Source organism: Prinia subflava, chromosome 1 (assembly GCF_021018805.1).
Source record: "Prinia subflava isolate CZ2003 ecotype Zambia chromosome 1, Cam_Psub_1.2, whole genome shotgun sequence".
Classification (NCBI taxonomy): domain Eukaryota; kingdom Metazoa; phylum Chordata; class Aves; order Passeriformes; family Cisticolidae; genus Prinia; species Prinia subflava.
Genome location: NC_086247.1, coordinates 20202975 through 20222972, shown reverse-complemented (window position 1 = coordinate 20222972; position 19998 = coordinate 20202975). Strand labels below are relative to the sequence as shown.

The 19998-nt window shown below is 37.2% G+C and overlaps 1 protein-coding gene across 1 annotated transcript in view; it reads left to right on the top strand.

Annotated features, from left to right (window-relative positions):
- The window catches only part of DCAF13 (DDB1 and CUL4 associated factor 13), a 25614-nt gene extending 5616 nt beyond the window's left edge, over window positions 1-19998 (top strand). Inside the window, exons 5-11 of the mRNA XM_063389790.1 lie at window positions 633-788; window positions 1487-1564; window positions 5398-5480; window positions 7424-7588; window positions 10631-10766; window positions 18448-18611; window positions 19433-19998. Coding sequence (XP_063245860.1) covers window positions 633-788; window positions 1487-1564; window positions 5398-5480; window positions 7424-7588; window positions 10631-10766; window positions 18448-18611; window positions 19433-19520 — 870 coding nt within the window. The 3' untranslated portion in view covers window positions 19521-19998. The remainder of the gene's footprint in view (window positions 1-632; window positions 789-1486; window positions 1565-5397; window positions 5481-7423; window positions 7589-10630; window positions 10767-18447; window positions 18612-19432) is intronic.

Here is a 19998-nt window from a genome sequence, read left to right as displayed (position 1 = left end):
TACATGTAACCAGAAAGAACTCCTTGAATGCCACCAGAGACTGCTTAGTTCTGTCTGTACTGATTATCCCTTTCCTGCAAACTGACATGTGTTGTCAGTGCTTAGTCTGCATTAAATAACTTACTTTTCATGCCAAGACCTCACAGCCATTCAATACAAAATACTAACTTTACATCTTTCTTATTCACAAAAGCAGTCTAAATGTATATATATTTTGGCACAGGAAAAACATTAAATGCTTTTTTCAAATAGATAGTTTGAAACTCTCTAGTTATTGGAATGGCTGGAGAATCCATTCAAGTCCCCACTGAAAATTCAGTTGCACTCTTAAAATTTTCATTTGCTTTAAAATCAGCCAGGACTTTGTAAATATGCCTCTAGTGCCAACTCCATTGTAAATTAACAAGAAATGCATACGTGCACCTTAAATGAAAAAGAAAGCGTGCCTACTGGAGGGGGTACCTCTGATAAAGCTTAGTTTCTGGTAGTACAGTAATATAAATGAGAAAAACGATGTGAGACTCCATATGCAATGGTTTGTTGATTTTTTTCTGACAGAACATACTTGAGTATTTATACATATAATTAGGTTTTAAAATTTTTCCTTTGTTTTTTGTTTTTTTCCGTTAAAGACAGTGTATACGGGAATTGATCACCACTGGAAGGAACCTGTTTTTGCTACCTGTGGCCATCAAGTGGACATTTGGGATGAACAAAGGACAAGCCCCAAGTGTTCTCTGACTTGGGGTTTTGATAGCATAACCAGTGTTAAATTTAATCCCATTGAGGTAATGCTTGTGTTATATATTGGAAATCAGTATTTTTCTTGAGCAGTATGAGATCTAAACTCCGTTTATACCATCTTGAATTTTTTATTCCAAATTTAGATTTTATGTTTTAATAGAATACACAGGAGGATGTATATGGAGATTTCTGATGGTTATATTATTTTGGAATGTAGTACCATGTAATTTTATCTTCCTATCTTTTGTGTCTGTTAGTGTGAGAGAGGAGAAGCAAAATCAGGGCAGTCTCCATTCTGCAATACATACCTGGAACCTCACTCATACAGTGTAGCAGTTCAGGGGCTGTGGAGCTGCCAGTTCATCTGTTCCAGTATTCTGCTACCTGTGACTGAGACTTCTCACACTCTTCATGGCAAAACAATTGCATTTGGTCTTTTACAACACTTCTTATTATACCCTTTGACTGGGCTATGCTCATAGAGAAAGTGTTTATGAGGAATTGCCTGTTAATTTTAAAGTAGAGGGCACTGCAGGGATTCTGTATCTTACAGGGAAACTCATTTAAAATGTGTGTGTTGACTAATTAGCTGCAGAGAAAAAATGATGAATGTATTTCTTTGACTGAAAAAGAAACTCATGACCAGCTTTGTGAAATAGCTTAGGTATCTGATGTAAGCTGTTAACCACACTCCAGAAGTATTTCAAAGACCTTACACACTGGTTTGGGGTTTTTTTTTCAGACTTACCTTTTGGGAAGCTGTGCTTCTGACAGAAATATTGTGCTGTATGACATGAGAAAATCAACTCCATTAAAGAAGGTAATGGTTTCCTTTTTAAGATTATTCAAGGTGCTAATAACGATACTGAATATGTTAATAGCCTGTAACTGTGGGTAACAGTAGAGAATGGGAGGCTCTGAATTCTGAGTTCACTGTGTTTTCATTGTCTGAGTCTTCTGAGTTTGAATTAATGTTGGGATTTAAACAATGCAGAGTTAGAAGGGCCTTTTTCTTCATTCAGACAAGCTGTCATGCTCACTCTGTTGTAATTCTTGATCAAGTGTCTGACCTGACAGCAATTTCACAATAAGAACTTTATGTTCCTGTATTGCATTCTGTCTATGTATGTGTGATTTTTTTATCTCCCTTGCCAGAAGGAAACAAAGTAACTTTACCATTGGAGAGCCTTGCTCTGTATTTGAAAAGGTGTTTCTCCTTCAAGGGGAAATAAACCCTTCCCTGTGCACCTACCGTAAACATTCAGAAATCCTTTGCAGTGTAAAATAGTATTTATATGTGGAATGAACCAGTGACGTAAAGATTCCTATTTAACAGAATGTGTTTATTTACATAAGGAGCCAGTAATTCATACATACAGATCAAACCTCAAAACCTCAATCAAGTTCAGTAATTCTGAGCCCCAGAACTATCTTAGCAATATTCTTCTTGAAATACAGTATTCTGGCTTGTGAATATGCACTCAGTGTTCTCCTGTGTTACATACTTCTGCAGTGTCATTGATCTGATACACTAGAACATTAAAATGGTGTTTGGTTATTAAAAGGAATATTGTTGGCATAACAGTATTTCTTTCTCTCCCTGTGCCCCAACAATTTTTAGTGAAGTTTCACTTGGGCCACCGAGGCAGTGCTTATAAAAACTTGTCAGCGATGCCAGGTGAAGACCTAAGTGTTGAAATGAACACAGCCAGTGCTGTAGGGCTGCAGTTACAAGGCCAAAGGATGCAGTTTGATCCTTTGTGAACTAAGTTTGACTCTAACAGCATTTAACATCTGTATATATGCTAAATATATGACTGCACATAGAATTATGTGCATATAGAATTATTACAGACGGTGTGCACGTTTGTATATGTGTATCTCATGTAAGCAGCGTGCTGAGGTGCATTTCCTGCTGTAGGAATAAAAAACTGATTAATACTGAGTTTCCTCCTGGGATAGGGATAATTCTGCTGTGGAGAGGATCGGAAATGTCCATTTCTGCATTGGGAGCTAAGAGCTCTGGAACTCCTAAGAGAAGGGTTTTGCTTGTTAGAGGTACCTTGCTTATGTATGGGCACTGGTTTCTGGCACTGCAGCATTCCTGGGATTTGATCAGCAAAGCAGCTGGAACTCAGTGAGAGTCCCTTCATTAATGGAGGGACATAATAGGAGTGCAGCTTCTCACGTCATGAAGCAGTAGCTCTTCTGTTGCCTGTTTGTCCTGAGTGTGGGTTCAAAGCCTTAAGTTTAAAAAGAGAGGGATGAGATAGTGAGACGCTACCTAGGCTCAAAATGAGAACTAGTCTAAAAAAAGCTGGGAAAGATGAATGAAAACAATTCTGTTGAAAGACAAGATGAAAATGTTTTGGTAGGAGTTAGTACACTTTAAAACTAAAAGTCATTTTTATGCAACCTGTGAGATCAGGAAAGCTTAGGGTATTTTAAAGATAGACTAGCATTTAAAGAGCTGACAGGAACTGTGTTTTCTCTTGCTTGTTATACTCTTGAGGTGTTCATCTCAACCAAATGCCTTGTAGATGGTAAAGGAAGACAGGTTAATTATTTTGGTAATGTTTATGTATTAAAGTAATCTCAACATTTCCAGGCTGACATTCTTTGTAAGCAGCTGTTCACAGTTAAAATAATTAAACCCAGAGAACCAAGTCTTCGGGGACTCCACAATTTTGACTTGTCTTAATAAGGACTTAAACTTGTGGTAAAAAATGGCTCTGGTATGGGTTTAGATAGTTCTGAAATGCCAACATAAATGTATTTACAGCAACTTAAATCAGTTCCAGCCTAGGTTGCCTTGCATAGTTGTTACTAAACCTAATGCTAGAACTGTAGACACAATCTCATTACTTAGGCACTATTTTAATGCCAAAGCCACTGCTGAAATGAACTGAAGGCTTTTAAATTTCACTGAAAAAATAGAGATTTGGAGCATGACAGAACTGAACTCCTTTTGAAAGAGCTGGATTTTTTGGCAATATTGAAGTTATTTTGTAACTTGATTTAAAGTACTTACTCTACATAGAGTGGGTTAACATTGTGTGCTCATTTTGCAGTGGCTGATAAGCTTGTACAGGAAGGAATAAGGAACAGACCTTGATTATTAACTTCCCAGTTTTGTACAAAATTTGTAACTAGAGCAATACTGAAATCTGAGTAAAATCTGGTTGTCACATTAGTGTAAACAGAGGACGTTTCAGTGTCCACCTTTTAAACTAGAGATCACTTTAGAGATCTGATGTTTACATTCAGTTCTGGTTGCATGCAGTTCCTGAAAATAAGCAATGTTCTGCAGCACAGACTTTATCTGAACCAGGATGGTGTCACCTAGGGAATGAGGATTTAGGAAAACCAGAATTACAAGAATAGCACACATTCATTGCAGTCTTTCGGAGGGGTGTTCAGTAAAGTCATCACTATTAACTTGGGGACTGTGTTCATTACTGTAAGGGTTATAATTGTACAATTATATTCTGAAATATATGTGTAAATTTATGGTGCTAGGTGTAGTAAGCCAAGAACAAAAATGGGGTTTGAGTACCATAGCATTAAACACCCAAATTTCAGGATTTTTAAGTAGGATTATAGCTAGCCTATTCTAGAAAATCCTGTTTGAAGTTGTTCAGTTTGTTAATAAGTTGCTCTGTAATTACACATCCACTTTTCCACTTTGTGTCAGGCATACTGTATAGCTCTTATTTTCAAATAAATGGTTGGAAGTTCCTCTCAGACTCGGCAGAAGCCAAAGCTGCTGTGTCTGGTGTGTCAGATGACTTCCTCCCTGCCTTGCCTTGTCCCACAGGGGCCCAGCTGTCCTTCAAGGTGGGGACATCCAACATACAGCTTGCTAATGCCTCTTGTCTAGTCTGCAGTTAGCAAAGTAGAAAGGTTTTATTATTCTGCTGTCAGCTGCCTTCCTCCCACTTCAGGGCTAACTGGCCTCTTTGTTGGCCATATGCTTACAAGGAGCAAGCAAATCTTACAAATGTGTGAGGAATGATTCACTGCTGATACAGTGATAGTGCTGAGTAGGTGACAACACAGTAACTGCTGTGTACATTGCTTGGCACTTCCACAAGAAATGGCAGCTGGCCAGGAGAATTCCTGAACTGCAATTTTAGACATGAAATTATGGAGGGGTAATAAAAATATATGGGAGAGCATAAAAATGTTACAATTGCGTTGCAAGTGCTGGTTCACAGCTTCAAGTAATGACTATATCCCTTGAAATATTAATTTATTTAGGTGTGTCTATAGATTACTTAACTAAAGGTTCCTGTAAATAGGACAGAGAAATGAAAATTTTTGGAAGTTCCAGATTTACTTGTTGACCACTAGCAGGCTGTCATGTTAAATGACCACTTAGAGGAATATGATTCTAAGTTGATTTACAGAGGAGAATTTAGCTGTTGTGTAGCCCAAAGCAGTAAACATGTAATGAGGGCCAGGAGGTTCTTGGGTTTCACTTCTAACACTGAGGAAGAGGAGCTGAGGAAACATTCTGTCATGTACTATCCCTGTGCCACAATTCTGTAAAAAGTGCGTGTCTTTGGGGGTATGTAGGAAATTTTGAACTATAGAACTATAGTGAGTATTTTACTGCCTATAACAAGGTAGCAATGTGTAAATATATTTCAGGTTATCTTGAACATGAGGACAAATACACTGTGTTGGAACCCTATGGAAGCTTTCATTTTTACTGCAGCAAATGAAGATTACAAGTAAGTGCAACATTGCCTTTTGATAATCCTGGACAGGTTATATTTTTCATCTGTAGCTTGGCGATTTATGGTCATGCTAAAATAAAGTTTTAAAAGACTACTCAAACTCTAAATTTGAATTGCTTAATAACCTAGAGAATTATAGGTATACTGGTTTTAAGAAATAGAAATTGATAGTGGACTGCCTCTTTCTGTGTGTCTCAGTACTTGGTGGGTAAAAAGTGGTGTAACTTAAAGGAAATGCAGCTGAACCAATGCAAGTGTAACTTGAAATGGGCCATGGAAAATAAGTACTATTAGTCCAGTCTGAGGCAATATAAGTGTTTATTTTCTTGCCAGCTCTTGTGAAGCTTGATACATTGCACTGATCAGCTATTTTGGTGAGAACATTTCTTAAAAAAAATAAACTAATCTTTTGTGAGACAGTTCTGGAGACTGCAGTACTTATCCTTTCAATGTCTTGGAGCAGTTTTTTACTTTTGAACAATACTATTCATATGAACAGCTAATCTGATATTGAAAAAGCTGTCTCTTCAAAACTAGGCCATTGCAAATGTGCTCCATATCCTTTTTTCCAGGAAGTCAGTGATCTAACAATAGATCACTGTTTTCTTCTAGAACATAGGAATTTTATCACTTATCTTAAGGCTGTTTTTCTAAGGAAATGGAATCTGTCTCTGACTTGAATGTGGTGTTATGTTCAGTGTGCTGTTTTTCTTGTATTTCTTATGGTATGGTAAAACTATTAGACTACCTCATCTGTTTCTTTATAAGTTTAGGCTTTTTGTTTATGAATTTGCTTTTTGGCTAGTTTGAGGTTTCTTTAATTTTCTTTCTCTTGATAATCTAAAACTGTAGCTGTTGCTGTCAAAGACAGCTGTCCTCTTGCAGCCTGAAGCATTTAGTATGCAAAGGTAGAGGCACACATCAACAATGCATATGCAAGTATTTGCTGATTATATGGAGCAGCAGTTTTGAATAAGATGCTGCATACTTTGTCTTGGGGAATTTAGAAGGAAAAGGCAATAATCACCATTATAGTATTTGGTAAGATATATTTAATATCAGTTATGCATTCATCTGCAGAAAGGAAGGTGAGAAACCTGATGAAGTAAATTTTTTTAACGTAACAGTTCTACTACATAGTAAAGCTTATGCAGGTTTCAATAAATGCATTGTTTGTAAAGCACATATGCTTATTTGATGAAGCACATATTTTTATTTGGTGATCTACACAGTATGATTATGGCTAGCTTCTTTATTCAAAGGAGGTAGAGGTAGGCCTTATCTGAGCTTTGAAGTCCTTAAGAGCAAACCAGCTGTGGTCCAGCAGCTGGGTGTTTGCTTTTAACACAGTGCTTTTCTATGGATTGTGTGCTCTGCTGAACTAGCATCTCCATGTGTAAGGACCAAGCTTTCCCTGCACTAGGAAGACTTCCTACACCAAGCTTTCCCTGCACTTGTCTGGCCTAAGATAATTAGGCAGTAACAAAATGTGCCAACCAAATGGAGTTTTACATTAGACCTGAATTACTAGGATTTCACAGTATGGGAATGTTCAGAAACTTTCAGAACTGATAGGCTTGCTGTAAGGATTCAGAGGTGCTTTTACAAGTTCAGGGTGCATGCTTACATCAGAAGATGGAGTGAAGGAGGGAGTGTGATGCCTGGAGGCTGACCCATGGACAGATGATGAAGGGAATAGTGGAGCCTATCTGTCCTTTGATAGGGAGCAAGAAACCTGATCCAGTAACTAAATCCTCTGATTAACAAACTTCTTTCAAACCCTAACCAATGTCGTTTTCTTTCTTTTCATGTATTATGAGCTGTTTTGAGGGGTTCCCTCTGCAATATGGCTCTGTCCTGAAGTGTGGTTCATGTAAAATCTACTGTTTACTCAGGACATGTTACGATATTAAGTTACTGCTGTATTTCTTTTAAAGCTTATATACCTTTGATATGCGCTTTCTTGAATCACCTGTGATGGTGCATATGGATCACGTGTCTGCTGTTCTTGATGTGGATTATTCACCCACGGGGAAAGAATTTGTGTCTGCCAGCTTTGATAAGTCCATCCGCATATTTCCTGTAGACAAAGGTCACAGCAGGTGAGTCGTTTTACACCTTTCTCTCTTGCTGTCATTCATTCCAGTGACTTCCTCCCAAATCCTCAAAATTACTAATTCATTCATTAACGTCTTCATTGAGGCATTTGCTTCCTGTGAGTGTTATCTTATTCTGTCGGTAGCTTGAGGCTGACAGGCTGTGTAGTTGACTTAATTCTGGAGTGTGGATGAAGAGCAGAACCACTTAACAAGTAGCAGTACTTCCTCAATATGGAATTAAAACTCGAGTGGATTATCGTGCTTGTGTCATTTGTATTTGACCATGGTGAATCCCATTTGATTTCCCTGGCTATGCATCTTTAATGTTTTTGGGTTGCTTTGTACTGTTTCTGTCACCACTTAAATTTGCAGTGTATTAAAGCATTGTAGCATTTGGTTTCCTAGGAATTGTCTTCATCCTATGTGGATGATTGCTAAAGACATTATGTAAAATAGACTCCTATATGAATTCCTGAGGATCAGTCTGGGACCTTTCTGTGATCTGTTTCAGTGCACTTACTACTTTTTGTTCAGATTTTGTTAACGTGGTTTTGACTTGGAATGCAGTGCTTTGAGTACAAATCACATGGATTAGTTTTTCATGTAAGGTTTCATAAGTCAGTATATTAAATATTTTGCTGGAGTTCAGATTGAATCTACTGTCTCCATTATTTTTTTGTTTTTCCTTCAGTTTGATGAAAACTGAAGCAAGTTATCTGATTTTTCTGGTATCATTTGATCTTCATAAACCTGCCTTCATTATTCTTTCTTGTCAGTTCTTCCTCCTTTTCTTTATTCTTTTATTCTGCTTGACTTCCTCTCTCCAGCCTTGTCCTCCCAGAAGGTTGTTACTAAGTCAAGTTCTAGGTGGTTTGAGGATGAGAATGTTGAAATACTGGTGGTGAAGGAGTATATTTTTATTATTGATTGATGAAATTGTGCATGCTGTGTAACTGTTTGTGCTCCCGTGCTGCATTAAAGAGTGGGGGCGCTATTCACATTCCCTCTATACCTAATCTACAGATAGTTCTCATGTTCTGTTTGTCCCGCAATAATACTTTAAATGTAATTAAGTGGTGCAGTTTCTTTGGTTTGGGGTTTTTTTCTAACTTGCATTATTAAACAATATAGTTAGCAGCTGTTTCGTATGAATTAATAACATTCACAGAAGTGATGATATGCAAAGTTAATACACATCACTGAGAAGTTTGCAGACTCCATAATGCAACAGGAGAAGTCTTTATTTCATGTTTGCAGATTGTTGCCAAGGCCTGTGGAAGGGGTTTTTCTCTTTGTCCCCACTTTTTCCCCTTTTGAGTTGTAGCCGTAAATCTGAGGAGAAACCTTAAAAATGAAAAATTTTGCCTCATGTAAGCTGATATGAGTGTTCTGGTACACTTAAAATTCTTTAGAAGCTGGGCTTCTTTAGAATTGCACAATTCATATTAATCTGACAGAATGGAGAAAAGTCTCTAAATAAAGATCTGATCCTACTTGGGAAACTGAAAGGGTAGTTAGGAATATCTGTAAGCAAGGATCCTAATGCTATTCTAGTTTTTACTTCTGATGTCCTGCCAATCTGGAAAACTCCTAACTTCAATTGCTTTCTATTTTATTTTTAAATGAAAATTTAAATAATGAAATTGTTAAGCCCTAAGAAATAAGATTTATTGTGAAGTTGATTAAATTTAGTAAATGCTTAGTAAACAGAACTGTATTTCTGTAAAAACTTCCAAATGACAGATCCAGGTTATTTGGCCATGTTCTCTGTTTTTCCTGTCCCTGAAAAATGATATTTAGTACCTTGTGCTGACAGCCACAGGATAGGCAAAGGCTGCAAATTCAAAGTATGGAAAGGAAAAGGACTTAGGTCCCCAAAGGTGGATAAGAAAAGCTTTGTTACTGAGTCACATAGTAGAAGGAAAGTAAACATAGAAATACTTGTGAAAGTGCAAATGTACACACATGCCATTAAACAGTGAAAAGCTGGTGTGAGTATTAATATTTTCTGAGGATAGTTGTTCATGTAGAGTATAGCTTGCTAGTGAATTTAAAGAGGTGATTAAGCTTATTAAAGCTTATTTATTCTGATACATTGATTACTTCTCTTTTTCTCACAACCACTTCAGCTCAACCCCAGTGCAGTTTCTCCATAACTCTTGAATAGATATTGTATTCGTTTGTCTTTTACATTATTACTTGGGTTTTCCTTGCAAAAATAACTGAGTGGAAGAAAGAGAATAAGCTGTAGTGCCTGACTGATGCATCAAAGGAGTGACTATTGGTAGACAGTAAATAGGCCTTACTTTTTCCTTCTTTTCAGAATGCTAATAAATAGCTAAACTTCTGAAAAAAAGTGTATTTAGTCCTTTCATTTCTGCTATAAAAATAAAGAACAAGTTAGTTTGATATATGCTTAATGAAACTTAGACAAGACTTTAACTTAAATATTGGTTAAAGTGTAGCATGCAGAAACATTTTTCAACAGCACTTGTTGAGCAGGAGTCTGATCAGCAGAAATTAAAAACAGAATGGAGTCCATTTTTGGGTAGAGGAGTCAAATCACAATGAAGAGTAGCAAATCCATTACCATGTCATAAATGGACAGCTGGGAGGTGTTTCTTTGCTGGTTGGTGTCAGACTCTTTGGCACCTATTTTTCTGCATTCCCAATTTGTAACACTCTCAATGTAAAAGCATATGAATCAAAATGATTTCAGGAGCAGTATGCATTTCATAATGTATACCCTTAGCATGTTTTGCAAAAAGAGTTACTATTTAACTCCTTACTATAATTTCTGTGAAAGCGCTTATTTAAAAAGCATCTTATCCTAGATGGTCCTTTATCAGTCTATCACGCTTCCTTTGTATCTTTATCTATAGAAAGATAAGATCAGCACAGTGTTTAAAAAAAGTCAGATTTTTTTAAAAACAACAGCAAGAAAATGTAAAAAAAATGCCTTGAGCAGAATGCTTTCTGCTATTTGAAAGGTAATGGTGAGAAAAGTGATGATAAATCATTTAAAAATGTTTTTCTTTGCTCCAGGGAGGTTTATCATACCAAACGAATGCAGCACGTCATCACTGTAAAATGGACTTCAGATAACAAATACATTCTGTGTGGCTCAGATGAGATGAATATTCGCCTGTGGAAAGCTAATGCTTCTGAAAAACTGGGAGTGGTAAGAGTTGCATTTTACTTCTTGTTATTGCAAGATGTTTGAGGGATTTGGTTGTTATTACAACCGGTTAGCCTCTTCAACTTTCAGAAACTTGTTCATGAAGGGAAGCTGTAAAATTATAGTTTGATATTTGTGTTTAGTTGGCGATTGACGTGTGCAGTACAGCTCATTGCATTTAGTGCAGCTTATAATGATAATAAGAAAACAACATCCCTCATTATTGCTACACAAGACTTTCTTTGGTCTTGTTTGGTGTTAACAATAATCATCAGTTCTATCTAAATTAGATTTGAATTTTTTACCTATGTGCAAATGGTTAGAATTCATCCTTTACCACTTGGAAAAAAGTAATAAATTCTGTTTAGCCATACTTAAAGAATTCTATTGAAGTTTAGGGTTAGTACTTTTAAAAATTTTGACTGGCAGGTGATTAGTTCATGTTCATTCATGCAGGTTATTTGTTAAAAAAAAAATCAAAAAAATCATGCTGTGAAAAGCATATGTACTGTCAAGTAGACTGTTTGCACTGATGTGTAGTTTGACCCCGAGATTGTCATTAACCTGTATAACTCTCAGATGCCAAGTGGGCAAACTCGGATGGTATCTGAAATTTCTGAAATTCACTTAATTCAGTGTAAGCCTGTTTGTCAAGGTGTTCCTGGTGTGAACAATCACCAGCCTCATTAATGAGGCTTTTCAGTTATACTTGTTTAAATGTTTATGTACAAATGTTCCCTTTCAGTTACCAACTGCATAAGATTCATCTGCACAGTGGTGTCAAAGTATGGAGTGACTTTGGAGAACAAATTTGGCACTTTTCCTGCTGGGAGCAATCCCTTTATGTAGCTTTATGTTGTTATGGTATTTTTGAGGTGCTTACATTGCCTTTTCTGAGCCCTTCGGCCGAGCTGTCAGATAACGTCTGGGGAATTTTTGCTTGAGCTTGTGAAAGGTTGTGGGGAGAGGAAAGGGAAGCTGTGATTCAGAGAAGAATGTGGTACAGCTGAGATGCTGGGTCTGTTGCATACTAATGTCTAGGACTTTTTGTGATTACCTGAAGCTCCATCAACTTGAGGTATCTGTAGGAGGGAAGTATAGCAGAGCTGGGAGAGGTGGCAGGTGGAGGGGAGTGGAGGAGTACTTAGGGCTACATTGGAAACAGGATCATTCATGGACTGCTGTGCACTCTGAAGCACTGGATATGGAGTAGCACAGTTAAAATAATAAATAATACATAACATATATATCTTTAGCCATGGCCCACCATAGGTTTTGGGAAATCCTGTTAGCATTCTCATTTTTGCCATAGAGCAATAGATAAGAAAACTCCACAGCTTTGTGGTCTCTGCAGTAATTGTGATTACAAACTACTGTTTAGGTCGAATTTTTTTAAGGATACCTATTTTTTCTTTCTTCTTTTTTTTTTTCCTTTTTTTTTTTCCTGCTCTTCTGCATTGATTATTGGGATTTTCCAATTGATTATTGGGATTGGTGCTTTGGTCAAACACTTAAATATCAGTTCCATAGTTGTTAATTTTGGGGATTCCAAAAAGCTCATTAGAGACTTTACTTTTGGATTTAATGTTCATGTTAATTTGTTTAGATAGTGCAGTGTTGGGTAGAAATAGTGTCTGTTTTCCTTCTGTTACATCCATATACTCATGGCAATGCCCTTTTCACTTGATTCTATGATAGTGATTGAAACTTTCTCCATTTACTCACTATATTTTTAGTGAGAGATCATGATGTTTCTCTCTAAGATGCTGTTCTGTAACAGAATTGTCTGGTATTTTTGACGTTCATCTTTACTCTGAGCCCTTTGTGTGAAGGACAAGTGGATTAAAAGAATGTCACAAATACCATTCTCATGTACAAGAGTTCCTAATATTTTCAGATGTGGACAAAAAATTCACTGTATTGACTACTAGATATTATTGGCTCCTTTTGTTATGAAAGAGTAAGGATAATTGGCTCTGGGAAGTAGGAGGCAAACGCATCTACTCCTGCATTGCAGAAATATTGCATATCAAAAGGATAACTTAGCATTTGTTTAAGTGTTCAGAAGGTAGACTGGTAAATAACATTCTACTCTTTCCTGTAGTATTTGTGTCAGTGAAAACTGGCCATGGATGGGCCTAAAAAAGGCACAAAACAGCCTTTGTTGTTTTTCTGTGTGAGTACAGTGTTGTTGTTTGATGTGCCCCTTGGAGGCTGTGCCCCCGATGTGCCTCTGCTCTTGTGGGATCGTGCTAGTGAAGCTTTTCTACTGTGTGGAAGGGTGTGTATTTCTGTCACAGCACTTGGACTGTCAGCTCCCAAGGCAACCAAATCAATAACTAACTATGACACAGGTCAAATGACATGTGGTTTATTATTTGATTTTTTTCCCATTTTTTGAGTTATTCTTGGGCGGGTTTTTTTGGTTGGTGTTTTTTTTTGACCGTCAGAAATGAAAATCCTCACATAATTTATTATCCTATCTCAGAAGAAACACCTCACAACATCAAAAGTCATCTTAAGAAAGCAAAACTATTTAAAAATACAGGAAGAACTTAAAAGGGACATAGTGTCTTACGTAGAAAAATTGCGCTCACTTCACAGAACAGAGATGAACTTGTGAAGAATTACATTATAATGAGAAGAGAATGTTTCACATCCCCATATTTCATGTGGGAATGTGTTCAAGCATGGTGTTGTTGAAGCCGTGAATTTAGCAAGACAGAAGCTGTCTGAAGTGGCTGTAGTTGTTTAAAAATGTTTTAGAAGCAGTATGAATTTTTATTTTTCAGATGTTTAGAGAGCAATTGTAGCTAATAGGACTCGGGAGTCCTCATGGCCTGTCACGCTCTTGGATATATGTTGGGAATGTTGCTTGGATTCAGGCAACTGTGCCAATCTCCTTTTGATCCAGCCTGGTAGTTCCTGTGATTTTTAACAATGGAACTGTTAATGGCTATTTAGCAGGTTCCACTGATTTTCTTTAGTATCTGCTTCTTTTTTAGAGTATTGGTGTTCTTATCTTCACAGACATATGCTTGCTTATTTTATAAATGTCCAGTTCCTCCACAGTCTGTGGCTATTTTTTGAATGTTTTGAATATTCAAAGCTGAACATTCAGTAATTCTGTCAGAAGTGTCAAAATATGTCTTTAATGCTTAGTTGCTTGGTCTGCTATTTTTCTTTGCTGAGAAGATTTGATTGAATGACTCATCCAAAGGTCACTGTATTTCTGATATAATGCTAAAATCTTGCAATACATTGTATTTTAAGGTAGATATTTTTGTGCTGGGGGTGGGTAGAAATCAACATCCTGAAAGAGAAAGAAAAATAGTAATCAAACGTTTTTTTCCTTTGGTGAGTGCTTTGGTTTTTTGCCTTGCTGAGTTCAAAGGAAGTTATAGTGAATATATAGTACTCATGTTGTGGCTGGTGAACATTTATCCAGTTGGAAAGTTGTACTTTCTGAACCATAGCTACCCAAGCAGTCATCAGTTCTGACATGCATGTTTCTTTGGGGTTTTAATGTATTTGGCACTGCACTCATTATTCAAAATCAGTGAAACATGAAAGAAAGAAGAAAAGTCTCTGGAGGAGCCAGAGGCATCTTGTGTCTCTACTCCACTGACGATTTAAGTTTTTTTTTAAACCTGCACAGGTTTTACATAGGGCTAACAAACCCCAAATATCTGTGTTGGAGCTACTGCAGATGTTGCTTCAAAATAATTTTCTACATTTAGCTTTTAATAAGTTTTCATTAATTGATAAATATGTTTTATTAAATAGGATGTAACAGGTGTTACATTTAAAGCAGGGAACATCTATCTCTGCATGCCCAGAAGCCAAAGACTCAGTTAAGACTTGAGAAACTCTAGACTGTTCAAATACCTAAGATATGCTTGTTATGTATGTTTGATGCTTTTTTACCTGTGCTTTTGAAGAAGTTTGGGATTTATGAAAAGGTAAATGATTTTGACCTCTGAGAAGGAAAACAGCCTAGTCTGAGTGAAAAGGCTGAAAAAGCAGCAGTAATAGAGTAGATTTCAGTTAATAGTGTACAATTATTGTACTTGATAGAAAGAAATGGATAGACTAGGCTTTTCTTGAATTGTACTGAAAGTAATGAACCATCAGTAAAACTTGTAAAAGCTATATCATTCTTCAGTCTACTGCCACATTAAAAAAGAAACTATACCTGCACTTCTTAGCATGTGAATTCCTAGTAACATTAGTTCTGTGAGTGACAGCTGCAAAATTTTGTCTCTGTTACTTCTATGAGTTAGAACAGAGCCCTGAGTTAGCATGCTTGGAATTTTAGTGAAAATATTGATGAGTGAGTGAACAGTAGTGGAGCATAGATTTACTGCTTTCTTAAAAAATGCAGAAATTTTGAGTATGGGCTAGTAGAGATAGTAGAAAGTGCTGTCAGAAATCTTGGTTTTGATCTAGCAAAGTGCATTAGCAGGAGCACATCAAAACTGTCCTAAGCAATTGTTTATCCTTTCAGTCTGTTTCTAGTATGTGGTTCCATTTTCTGAGATAATGCTGATAACAAGCAGTACCAGATACTGTGGGTTGTGGTATTCTTTTCTTAGTGATCTTTGGCTTGTGATTCAGTGCACCTGTAACTTCAGCCCTGTAGCTATGATTTTATGCTCTAAACATCTACATTGCCTTACATTAACTTTCTGGTTTTTTTGAATTTGTCATCCATTTAGATGTAAAGAGATCAAATTTTTTGGTCCAGGAAAGAATGAATAATGAACTTCATAGCAATAAATTTAGAAAGGTGTTTTCAGCAGAGCAATAGAAAAATAAATAAAGACAAGCTATGGGGTAGAAAACTGCTGGGATATATCTGGATTCTAAAAATATATTGCATCTGTGCTCTTGCCTGCCCTAACCTAGAAGGGCAACCTGAAGAGGACAGATAAACAGTCTTCATAGTGTGGAGTTTTAAATACAGCCCTCTTGAAGAGGAGAATTTTTTTAAGAGTGGTTTTAGCTTCTAATCAGGGCTCTGCAAAAATGCTTACTTTCATTCTGCTTAGATGGAAAAATAGGCAGTCTGTGTCATCAGGAGCGAGGAGAAGAGGCATGGGCAGTTTACTCAAGGAGGCATTTTCCTATTGCTGACAACTTGGTTGCATTTAGAGTTCTTTTCCCCCTTTTTTCACCCAAAGTATTTGCTGTGAAGTCCTGTGGTAGTGACACAAATCAGCTATGTTTCTGCTACACAATCTTCATTTTCTTTGCGTAGGAAGGAAATTGCAGATTCATTATTCAAACATGAAAAAACAGTCATATGTCATCTTTAAGCATGTCTTCCCCTCATGATGTCACATATCTTATTATATATATTAAATTGGAGAGTGTTCTAGTCCCTGTCAATGAAATCTATAATCCTGCAAATCATGCTGTGCATCTTCTCCACAGAATGGGAAGTTACACTGCTCTCTTGAGCCGTTCACACCGACCTTTGTAAAGGGACTTGCAAGAGAGAGTTGGAGTTCAGTGCGTTGCTGCAGTGTGCTTTCTTAGCTGGCTGCCATCTCTCATTAGGGAAACCTGTCATGACTGCAGAAGTTTCTTTCACCGTGGTGTGGATGAGGGTGCACTCGGCACAGCCGCGCGCATTGGCCGCTGGCATCCGGTGGTTGGGTGGAAAGTCACCAGCTGTGTGCCTTTCTCCATACCACATTATCCAGAAAAATGCAGTCAGGCTCCACCACCTCTTAATGTGTATTAATGCTTTAAATAAGATATCCTGGATGTACCTTTAATTTACAGATTCACCTCTTGTCTGTAGAATCAGCAAGGTTGTACTAAATCGGCAGCAATTTGCTCTTCTAAAATTAAAGGAAAATCATTGCATTTAATTAAAATAAAGCTCTTTAATTTGGATTATGTTGGCAGTTCTCTGCAAAGTGGGAACACCTGGGATTTACTGAGAGTGAACCAGCTATTCACAGGCTAGCTCACAAGAAGGAATTTCAGTAAAAGGGGGAGGGTAGCTTTAGTGGGCTAAGACTGTAAAATTTATTCAATTTCAATTTCAGAGGCCACAATAAATGTAAATTAAGCAGAAGGATTTGGATTTTATGAACAAGAGAATGTGGAGAAACAGGTTAAGAGCATCACATATCTCTGAGGTCTGAATAAGAGTTTTTTGAACCATGAGCAACCCTGTGTTTGGTACCTGGTTTCTTTATTGTCCCAGATCAGAATCTTTTTTGTGGTAATTTTTATCAATACTTGTTTTCACATCATTTATGGTATTCTGAACCAAAATCATCTGAGTGTGATATTTAATTATTCAGAATTCATGAAAAATTCTACTGGAAGTCACACACAAAAAGTGTTCTCCAGAGTGGAGAATAAATAGCCAATTGCTGATTTCAAGTGAGGAAAAACACGTCTCATTATATTGTAACTGGAATTTCCAACTGTGTGTAATAAACTTGTTGGTTTTGTTACTGCTTTTTTTTTTTTTTTTTTTTTTGTTAGCATCAGTATCAGTCTTTTCTTGAAAGTGAGAAGTTAGGGGCACTGAGTTATTTACAAAGCTGAATAAATAGAAATTGCCTGAACTACTGTTTTAATATTTTAGGTGGAGATAGTAGTATGGCATAAATGTGGGATGGCACAAGTCTGGTGCCATGGTTTAATTGAAAATATGAAGGGTTCTTAAGATGTCTGAAATATTAGATTTACAGAGTTTGGGCAGGAGAGTAGGAAAAAGAGGATGGGATTATCATCATCCCATATTTAATATTAACAGATTACATGAAATTTGAGTTTATATGAAAACTCACTAGACTGAAATGCAGCTGAAATTCCCAAAAATCCAAGTAAATCCAAAATACATAGAGATTGCTATTCTTCATGAAGCAATGCACACTTTAAACAAAACCACAGGAAACACATTTTTTTCCTTTTGATAAACATTAGGACCAAAGGAAAAAAGGCTAATTGAAAAAAAACCTCTTCTGTAGATTGGCTGTCAGGAGAAGGTGTTTCTTACTTTCGGCGTTGTTAATGGTGGCTCAGACAGAGTTTTAATCATGAACTAAAAATTAGTCTTTTGTGGCAATACAATACCTACATTTCATGTGTTTGTGATATTAAGACTTTTTTAGCTGCTCGATGGAAGTTGGAACTCCCTGTGTGCCATATAGTCAAGCTAATACTGGAAATCTGATCCATGCTTTGTGCTTCCCAAGGGATCAGGGTGCTGGGTAAGATTTAGGCCACCTGAGGAGCTGTCTGTAAAGCTGTTCATGAGGACAGTTCCCCTATAGCAATTATAATTACTCTGGCTAGTGATTAAAATGCCTGCAAATCTTTATTTTACAGGGAAAGTTATCATCAGAGGTTAGGAAAGACAAATCAGTGTGCATACTGTCAGCTATTTATGCTCTCATTTGTTACTCTACAGCATCTGATTCTTGGAAATTAATTTGGGTTACTTCACTCAGCTTTAAAATGATAATGTTCTGTGTTTGAGCATTGGGATACTGTTGTAATTTTAGATTTTTTAATACTTACCCGTATTCTGAAGGAATTTGCTAGAAGGAAGCCATTTGAATGAAAAGTTACAATTTTGTTTTTTGTTTTGTAGAGGAGATGACAGCTAAATCCCTGTTCTTTTATAATGTGCTTGTCTGTGTTGTTTTCCCTGTAGCTTGCACCCCGAGAGAAGGCAGCTATGAATTACAATCAGAAGCTGAAGGAGAAGTTCCAGTTTCACCCCCAGATCCGGCGCATAGCTCAGCACCGACACTTGCCCAAGAGCATTTACTGCCAGATCAAGGAGCAGCGGATCATGAGGGAGGCTCGGCGCCGCAAGTACGTGTTCCTCCTCTGCTCCTCCTCTGTTCCTCCTCTGCTCCTCTGGCTTTGCTTCTCTTCCTCTTAACAAAGAGCATCGCTGCAGTGCTGCTGTGGCAGCGGTGCATGGATAGAGCTCCTCTGAACACCTCAATGAGTGATCAGGAGCTACTGCATTGATTGAAAGGGAAACCAGATGAGTGCCAGGGGCAGTGAGGACTGGCTGCTTCCCAGAAGTACTGTGGAGACATGGCAACAGATACCACGTTGGAAAGAGCCACAGGGCTTAGTTAGGCATGGCATGATTCCCCATTGCAATGGGAGTAGCATGGGCTGTTTGGGGTGTGTGGAAGGTTTTTTGGTTCTCGTTTGGTTTTTTGTGGGTTTGTGGTTTTGGTGTTTTTGATAACGCCAGATTCCAGGATGAATTTTTTATGCCACTTAGATCATTGCCATATTGGAATTTCTAGGAGTAGGATGTGGCATACTTTGCTATAGCCATTGAATTAACAGTAAGTGGTGGGTCTTAGTCATCTTTATTAGTTGAAAAATTCCACAAACTTGAGTGGCTGATCCTGTTGACATGAAAACCAAGCTGAGCTCCCAAGGAAAGGCTCATTTGAAAACTTTCTAAATTAGGCAGCTTTAAAGTTACTTTCAAAAGGGCTGGTCCTTCTTCCCAAAGGAGGATGTGGCATTTGGTTATTAGAAACAGAGCAATTCTTAACTTTTTTGGTTTTCTTTGTAAGATAACTCCATTAACTAGCTTGAGGAGGAAGACAGTATTTCTTAAATGTTTGTGCTGACTACTGAGTTTCATTTTTCTGCTTTGTTTCTAGGGAATTGAATCGTCGTAAGCACAGCAAGCCGGGATCTGTGCCATTTGTGCCAGAGAGGAAGAAGCATATTGTGGCAGTAGTGAAATAATTGTTTTCACATGTACAAAATGTCACAATGAAAGAAAAATGTCACTATTAAAAGAATACACTGTGCAAAATTTGATGAACTTTGGTAAGACAGCAGTTCCAGAAACTTGACTTTTCTTCCTAGCTTGTGCATCCTCTGACTTCTCAAGTAATCATCTGTTTTGAGTAGTTGTGAGAATTTCCCCGCAATCTTTCTTTGCCATTTGTCTGATGTTCCTGGCCCAACACTGTGTGTTGCAGTGGAGTTTGACCCTTTTGATACAAGCAGATAACTCAGTGGAGAATATCTGTAATTCCAATTCTATTCCTTGGTACTGTTACTACAAAAAAAGGATGAAATATGTTAATATTTGTCAAAGCAAAACAACCTGCTCCATACAGGGTTACAAAAATTATTGTCCTTACGCTGTCTTTTTAAAAAATTTTTATTTAAACCAATTTAATAAAGTGACCTTAAGCAATGGGCTAAATTTTGATTA